At 47.8% G+C, this 8,632-nt stretch overlaps 1 protein-coding gene across 2 annotated transcripts in view; it reads right to left on the bottom strand.

Moving 5' to 3' along the window:
* Positions 1–2,211: 2,211 nt before the first annotated feature.
* Positions 2,212–8,632, bottom strand: part of SLC25A20 (solute carrier family 25 (carnitine/acylcarnitine translocase), member 20) — a 48,492-nt gene continuing 42,071 nt past the window's right edge. Inside the window, exons 5-9 of one of the 2 annotated variants that reach the window (XM_011980963.1) lie at positions 7,840–7,957; positions 4,832–4,904; positions 4,375–4,484; positions 3,790–3,914; positions 2,212–3,058 (exon numbers count right to left, since the gene is read on the bottom strand). In XM_011980963.1, the coding sequence (XP_011836353.1) occupies positions 2,996–3,058; positions 3,790–3,914; positions 4,375–4,484; positions 4,832–4,904; positions 7,840–7,957 (489 nt within the window). In that variant the 3' untranslated portion in view covers positions 2,212–2,995. Of the gene's footprint in view, positions 3,059–3,261; positions 3,915–4,374; positions 4,485–4,831; positions 4,905–7,839; positions 7,958–8,632 lie in introns of those variants that run through there. The other variant, XM_011980962.1, reaches the window with a different exon arrangement.

The raw sequence follows: 8,632 nt of genomic DNA, 5'->3' as shown, positions 1-8,632 counted from the left end.
AAAAAAAAAAAAAAAAAAATTCAAATTTAGAACAGCCTCAGGACTGGGTGATATCAAGAAGAGCTTCAGGCCGAGCACAGTGGTGCATCCCTGTAATCCTAGCACTTTGGGAGGCTGAGATGGGAGCCCAGGAGTTCAAGACCAGCCTGGGCAACATAGGGAGACTCCATCTCTACAAAAAATAAATTTAAAAAATTAGCTGGGCATAGTAACACATGCCTGTGGTCCCAGCTACTCAGGAGGCTGAGGTGGGAAAATTACTTGGGCCCAGGAGGTCAAGGCTGCAGTGAACCATGATCATGCCACTGCACTCCAGCCTAGGTAACAGAGTGAACCCTGTCTCAAAAAATTTTTTTCTAATAAAATAAGATTTAAAAAGAAGAGCTTCAGGAGACACATATATGGCCATCTTCAAATCAATGAGATATTAAACAAAGACATCCTCCAGGGTTAGAGGAAGCAGGCTTAACATTTAATTAACCTTGCCAGACAGAGGATATACAATTTTCATCTTTAAAAACTGTTCAGCCTGGGCAACATAGTGAGACCTCATCTCTACAAAATTTTTTTAATAGCCAGGCACAGCAGTACACTACAGGTGCACTGTACAGGTGTATTGGAACCTGTAGTTCCACCTTCTTGGGAGGCAGAGGCGTGAGGCTCATTTGAGCCCAGCAGTGAGCTCTGATCTCACCACTGCACTCTAGCCTGGTCAACAAAGTGAGACCCTGTCTCTAAAAAATTTAATTAATAAAAAGTAAATTAATTTTTTTTTTGAAATGGAATCTCACTCTGACACCCAGGATGGAGTGCAGTAGGGCAGTCTTGGTTCACTGCAACCTCTGCCTCCCGGGTTCAAGTGATTCTCCTGCCTCAACCTCCCAAGTACCTGGCACTACAGGCATGGTGGGGCATTTTTGTATTTTGAGTAGAGATGGGGCTTCACCATGCTGGTCACGCTGGTCTTGAACTCCTCACCTCAAGTGATCCACCCGCCTCGGTCTCCTAAAGTACTAGGATTATAGGCGTGAGCCACTGTGCCCAGCCAAAAATGTTATTTTCTACTTGGCCAGAATTCCTATCTGGTCATTTAGAAATATATTCCAAGCTATAAAGCCTCCTTCTTTAAAGTTCCAAGTCTTCAGCTTCCTGCTGGGTTGATCACAGCCCCAACTCCCAGATGGGGGTGTGTCCCTGCCCTTCTTACCAGGTCTTACTCTGTTGCCCAGGCTGGAGTGTAGTGATGTACACTCGGCTCACTGTGGCCTCAACTTCCTGGGCTCAAGCGATCCTCCTACCTTAGCATCCAGAGTAGCTGGGACTACAGGCACACACCACCATGTCTGGCTAATTTTTTAATTTTTAAAAAATTTTGTGTAGAGACAGAGTCTTACTATATTGCCCAGGCTGGTCTTGAACTCCTGGACTCAAGTGATCCTCCTTCCTTGGCTTCCCAAAGTGTTGGGATTACAAGCGTTGCATGATCCACTACGCCCAGCTTTTTTTTTTTTTTTTAACCGTTCAAAACTAGAGACAGAGTAATGGTTCTAAAGCCAAAGTCCAAGAGTCTCTATGCAGCTGCAGTGAGACAGGAAGTGCCAGTGGAACTGTAACTGTGACCACCAGATGGGACAATCCCAGAAAAGCCCAGCTTCAGTAGCTTCAGCAAGCTCTCCCCTCCACCAGAAAGTAATAGCCTAGCTTTATGACTCTCCAACTCCCTCACCTTTTCTGGACATACCTGGATAGCATCATCTGCCTGATTAGCAAAGTTAAGCTAGCTACCTCAGATAGCACAGCAACTTCAAAGCCCACATGAAAACCCGAGATTGCTTTTGTCCTTTTAGAACAACTGACTCTCCATCTGTTAGCTCAGACACCCATGGGGCTCAGGGAAGAGGGGAATAAATGAAGGAATGGGTTGCAGGCTGGGCCTTGGGAGGGCCTGTGTGCCAGGCTTGCATTGAGGCCTGTGTGAACAATTACCAGTCAAGTCACACCACCCCACACACCCTCCCTAGAGCAGCTGGGGCTAGAGCAGTCAGAAGGTAGAACCAGCCAAAACTTCCTCCTCTTCCACCTCCTCCTGCTGGATCCCCCAGCCTAAGGTTCCCAGGGAAGAATACTGGATCCCTGGAAGCTTCCACCAAGGCCACAGGCTGCCTACTGAAATGTCCCAGAATCAAAAGAAGAAAATATAACACAATGCAGAAATTAGAAACAATGTTTATTGTTTCTTGTTAAAATAGGGAGCACTCATGAGAAAAGAGTATGTAAAAAGGACCTTCCTACATCCTGAGCTTTTTCACTTATCCCAGCAGACTGGGACTGTCCTCACTGTGTAGGAGGGAAAGTTCTCCACCTGCTCCCAGAAAATCAGGCTACTCTAGTTTTACTTTTGATTACTTGCATGCATTAAAAAAAAAAAAAAAAAATCAAAATCCAACGATTAACAGTCTACCTCCTCCTAGGCATAAATGCCTAGTCCACTTGGACACAGAGGTGGGCCTCAAGTCCAGATCCACATGTACAGCCCTGGATTAGATGGCACCCTGGAAATCAAATGGGTATTCCTGGCTAGGGACTGAAGAAGATCTCAGCTCCTGGTGATCTGGTTGAAAATCTGCACAGTGCTTCCAGTGAGAACCTGAGATTCTCTCTTTAATGAGGAACACTTTGGGTGTGGTAGGACCAGCAGTCAACTGGTAGGCAGCATTCTTGCCACAGGTAGTATCTGGTCTAGAAGCTACTTGTTCCATTTCCAAATCCTTTTAAGATCCCTTAAATTGACGAGAATGAATTCAAGTTTCAAAGTGACACAAAGTTATACAAGGTACAGGATGTCATTAAGGTAACGGTCTCACCAAGTCCATGCACAGGGCTCTGATCCCACCATTCCCCTCCCCTTGCCCTCCAAGACTGCTTAGTTCTGCTCACTACTCCTTCTCCTCAGCGACAGCTTCCAGCATCCAGCAGCCTTGAGCAGCCTTCAGCCTCACAAGTTGGGGGTGGCCCAATTAAGGAACTTCATGGCAACTTCAAAGCCAAGGAAACAGGCCTGAGAAGGGGTTGGGAGGAAGAAAAAAGCCAGCAGGAATAACTATTCATAGACTATTCAAAGGACTATGCTTTGCTGGCCCTGTCAGGACCACAGCCCCTCCCTAACCCCACACCCACTCCACATCAAGGATGCAAACTCTGCTCTCTCATTCCTAAGAGGAGAAGAAAATTTATATCCCACAACTGCCCACTTCTTTTTTTTTTTTTTTTGAGACGGAGTTTTGCTCGTCACCCAGGTTGGAATGCAATGGTACGATCTCGGCTCACTGCAATCTCTGCCTCCTGTGTTCAAGCAATTCTGCTTCCTCAGCCTCCTGAGTAACTGGGATTACAGGCACCTGCCACCACGCCCAGTTAATTTTTGTATTTTTAGTAGAAATGGGGTTTCCCTGTGTTGGCCAGGCTGGTCTCAAACTCCTGACATCAGATGATCCACCTGCCTCAGTCTCCCAAAGTGCTGGGATTATAGGCACTAGCCACCATGCCTGGCCTCACAACTGCCCACTTCTAATGGCCAGGTCAAGAAATCAAAGCCCCTCACCTCAGAGATCCCCAAAGGCAAGTCCTCCTGATAGCTTCAGGGAAGGGAGCAAATAAGGAATGCTGTGGCTGAAGATAGGGCTTTGGTAAAACTGAGACCCCAGTCCTATCCCAGGAACAAGCAAAATCAGACCACATGCACCCTGCTCTGAGCCCCAAAGGGAAAGCACAGCCCTGCCAGCTACTCACCGCATTGGCTGGGAAGGCTCGGATCATCACTGCATTGAACCCTTTGTATAAGGATGTGACTCCTTCATCCCGGATCAGCTCCCTCAGCACATCTCTGAAACCATTAGGGTATTTCCCAGGAGGTGCTGTGGGGCAGAACCCAATTTTTAAGGCTTCAGGAAGGAGAAACTAGTAGTTAAGTCTTCCTGAAGGGTCAGGACTAGCACAGGGAAAGGACACCTTGCAGGTCATCTGGGACCAGTCCATAGAAAACAGTTCACCTTGGGACAAATACACAAATGCCTGAATTACTTGTGCCAAGGGAGTAGAAAAGAGGGAAGAAGAATGAAACAGCCCTTCTGTTCATGTGGGGGAGGAAGAGTAGACTTGACTTCTTATCACACTTACCTTGTGTTTAGGCTGTCATGAAAATGAGTCTAGGGTTCCTAGAATGCAAATGACTGTGAGGGAGAATGTTGGTCAGGCAGATCCTGAGTGCTGCCATGGAGAGTGAGTATCCCTAGGTCCCTATGAGCTTTGCACCCCAGGATTAGCCAGTGCTGGGGACCCACTCTGCCCCTGTCCACCCCACTACCTTCCACTCACCAGTCTGGAATCGAGACTTGAGCACATCTGGGGGGATTGCCACAGCCCAGTTGAAGATCCCTGCAATGCCCCCAGCCACCAAGATCCGAGGGACACTGAGTTCACTGACCCTGTATAACACCAACAACAGCCCCAGTCAGACAAAGGCTGTGAGAGTGGCATTCAGACTATCCTGCCTGTGGCAGACAGGGCAGTTACAGAGAAGCAGAAACTGGATGGAAGGAGGAGGTATAAGGCCAGTGCTGCTGGCACTCCTTGAAGGAGGTTTCATGCACCTGTTTCAAATATTTGCTCCACTGGCTGAGGCACAGAGTAAGAGCTAGCTGGACCTCAGCAGCCACAAGAGGAAAGCAGATATGGAGCCAGGAACAACAACTACTACTTTCAGATTCACACACAGGAGAGAGCAACACACCCATGACCGGGGAAAGTAGCTTCCAAGTTCTGTTTTCCTCACCTCTTTCCCTCTGGAGTGAAGATGTTTTTCAGCCATTCATATGTCATGAAATACATTCCACTAGCTGGGACATCTGTTAGTGGCAAGAAAGAGGTGAATTAAAGTACATAAACTCTTCGCCAGGCATGGTGGCTCACACCTGTAATCTCAGCAATTTAGGGGGTTGAGGGATGGGGCTTGCTTGAGGCCAGGAGGTCCACACCTGGTCTGAATTATTAGTAAAATTGTTTTTTAATTGGGTGATTTGGTTCAATTTATTTGCTTTCTAAACATTAGCCTACAGTAGTAATTTATGTAGACTAAAAAAGCATTAAAAAGAAAAAAAATGCCAGGCATGGTAGCTCATGCCTGTAATCCCAGCATTTTGGGAGGCTGAGGCGGGCACATCACCTGAGGCCAGGAATTCGAGACCAGTCTGGCCAATATGGCGAAAGCTTTGTCTCTACTAAAAATATAAAAATGGGCCGGGCACAGTGGCTCATGCCTGTAATCCCAGCACTTTGGGAGGCCGAGGCGGGCGGATCACGAGGTCAGGAGTTCGAGACCAGGCTGACCGACATGGTGAAACCCCCATCTCTACTAAAAATACAAAAACTAGCCAGGCGTGGTGGCGGGCACCTGTAATCCCAGCTACTCAGGAAGCTGAGGCAAGAGAATCCCTTGAACCCGGGAGATGGAGGTTTCAGTGAGCTGAGATTGCGCCACTGCACTCTAGCCTGGGTGACAGAGTGCGACTCCATCTGAAAAAAAATAAATACAAAAATGGCCAGGCGTGGTGGCTCACATCTGTAATCCCAGCACTCTGAGAGGCCGAGGTGGGCGGATCACGAGGTCAAGAGATTGACACCATCCTGGCCAACATGGTGAAACTACATATCTACCAAAAATTAGCCAGGCATGGTGGCATGTGCCTGTAATCCCAGCTACTCAGGAGACTGAGGCAGGAGAATCACTTGAACCCAGGAGGTAGAGGTTGCAGTAAGCCGAGATCGAGCCACTGCACTCCAGCCTGGTGACAGAGCAAGACTCCATCTCAAAAAATAATAATAATAATACAAAAAATACAAAAATTAGCCAGGCCTGGTGGCACATGCCTGTAATCCCAGCTACTCAGGAGGCTGAGGCACAGGAATCACTTGAACCCATAAGGTGGAGGCTGCACTGAGCCAAGGTTGCACTTCTGCACTTCTGGCTGGGCAACAGAGCAAGACTCTGTCTCAAAATAAAAGAAAAAGAAAAAGAAAAAAAAAATCCCCACAGACTTTTTTTTTCTTTTAAAAATAGTATTATTATTATTTTATTTATTATGGTTTTTTTTTTTTTTTTTGGAGACAGAGTCTTGCTCTGTCGCCCAGGCTGGAGTGCAATGGCGCAATCTCGGCTCACTGCAACCTCCACCTCCCAGGTTCAAGCAATTCTCCTGCCTCTGCCTCCTGAGTAGCTGGATTACAGCATGCGCCACCACGCCTGGCCAATTTTTATATTTTTAGTAGAGACGGGGTTTCACCATATTGGTCAGGCTGGTCTTGAACTCCTGACCTCATGATCTGCCTATCTCCCAAAGTGCTGGGATTACAAGCATGAGCCACCACGCCCAGCTATTATTTTAATAGAGACAAGGTATCACTATTTCACCCAGGCTGGTCTCGAACTCCTGGGCTCTAGTGATCCTCTCATCTCAGCCTCCCAAAGTGCTGAGATTACAAGTATGAGCCACCACACCCGGCCCCCACAGATTTCTTGAATGCAGAATTGCCAAGCTTGGCACTAGACCCTTCAGGGATTCCTGAGAGGGTCCTCAGCAGCCACATCCTATTTGCAATAATCACTTTGCAGCTATGAGATGCTGCTCTGGGCCAAGCACTGGTGTAAGTGAGTACAAACACACATGATATAATTTCATTAAAGTTCCCTCAGCTGGGCTTGGTGGCTCACGCTTATAATCCTAGCACTTTGGGAGGCCAAGGCAGGTGGATCATCTGAGGTCAGGAGTTCGAGACCAGCCTGGCCGATGTAGTGAAACCCTATCTCTACTAAAAGTACAAACATTAGCCAGGCATGGTGGCACGCACCTGTAACCCCAGCTACTCAGGAGGCTGAGGCAGGAGAGTCACTTGAACCTGGGAGGTGGAGGCTGCAGTGAGCTGAGATTGTGCCACTGCACTCCAGCCTGGTTGACAGAGCAAGACTCCGTCTCAAAAAATAATAATAAGGCCAGGTCCAGTGGCTCACACCAGTAATCCCAGCACCTTGGGAGGCCGAGGCGGGTAGATCACCTGAGTCCAGGAGTTTGAGACCAACCTGGCCAACATGGTGAAACCCCATCTCTACTAAAAATACAAAAAATTAGCCAGGCATGGTGGCATGTGCTTGTAATCCCAGCTACTTGGGAGGCTGAGGGAGGAGAACTGCTTGAATCTGGGAGGTAGAGGTTGCAGTAAGCCAAGATTGTGCCACTGCACTCCAGCCTGGGCAACAAGAGTGAAACTCCATGTCAAAAAATAAAATAAAAATGTTAAAAAATAAATAAGGTTCTCTCTGAGTGGTGATGGTCCATGTGGGCAACTGACATGCCCACAGTTATAAGCACAGTTGGTGTATCTGGCCTTCCTCTAAGCTGCCAGCTCAGGACAAGAGTGAGACTGTCTCTGCCTTTCCTACTGCCACTAAAACAGGACATACTTCTCAAAATCAGGGAGATGACCACTGTCCCCAAGTCACTCTTTCTTCCCACTTCTCCCCACAGCAATGATTTCTATCTACTTGCCACTCCCTTCCAACTGTGATGCCATGACTTCTACCCCTGCAAACGCTTGGGAAAGATGGAAGGTCCCCTCATCCTAATCTATGTCCATGCTGGCCAGGATGAGACACTTACTGCCAGTATTCTCAGAGATGTGACATGCATGGTGCTGAGGTTAATCTGGCAATTCAGGCAAGACCCTCTGCGGCAGACCCACCTCAGGTGACCTCTCCAGGTGACCTCAAGTGGAGGCCTCAAAGGTTACCTCGCATAAGGGTAAGCACAGTCCCTTTGTAGATGCCTCGGATCCCAAACTCCTGGTATAGCTTCTTTGCACAGTCCAAGGTACCAGTGTACTTGGTTTCTCCTGAAGAAGCCTGAATCTGGGAGGGAGGAGAGGATCATTAAGTCAGAAACAACATTAGAGTCACAGGCCCAGCAGGTTACAGGAGACTACAAAGTAAGTATGGCCATTATGTGTTAGAGCAATGAAAGACTTCACTGTCAAATTGAGAAGTATCTGGAATGTGTGATCTTGGGGCAGGTACTATGAAATAAGGCTAGGTGAAAAGATCAGAAAATATTCACATTGACTAGAAATAAAACCAACAGAAAATCTGAAAAACAAGTTGAGGAGGCCGAGCATGCTGGCTCATGCCTATAATTCCAGCACTCTGGGAGGCCGAGGCAGGCAGGTCACCTGAGTTCAGGAGTTTGAAACCAGCCTGGCCAACATGGTGAAACCCTGTCTCTACGAAAAATATAAAAATTAGCTGGGCATGGTGGTGGGTGCCTGTAGTCCCAGCTGCTCAGGAGGCTGAGGCAGGAGAATTGCTTGAACTTCGGAGGCAGAGGTTGCAGTTAGAAAACATATTGTACCTTGGCCAGGTGTGGTGGCTCAAGCCTGTAATCCCAGCACTTTGGGAGGCCGAGACGGGCGGATCACGAGCTCAGGAGATCGAGACCATCCTGGCTAACACAATGAAACTCCGTCTCTACTAAAAAATACAAAAAACTAGCCGGGCGAGGTGGCGGGCGCCTGTAGTCCCAGCTACTCG

The sequence above is a fragment of the Mandrillus leucophaeus genome, unplaced genomic scaffold, assembly GCF_000951045.1.
Source record: "Mandrillus leucophaeus isolate KB7577 unplaced genomic scaffold, Mleu.le_1.0 Scaffold22, whole genome shotgun sequence".
NCBI classification, from domain to species: Eukaryota; Metazoa; Chordata; class Mammalia; order Primates; family Cercopithecidae; genus Mandrillus; species Mandrillus leucophaeus.
Note: the sequence above shows the minus strand (reverse complement) of the source record. Positions and strands in the feature narration are given on the sequence as shown.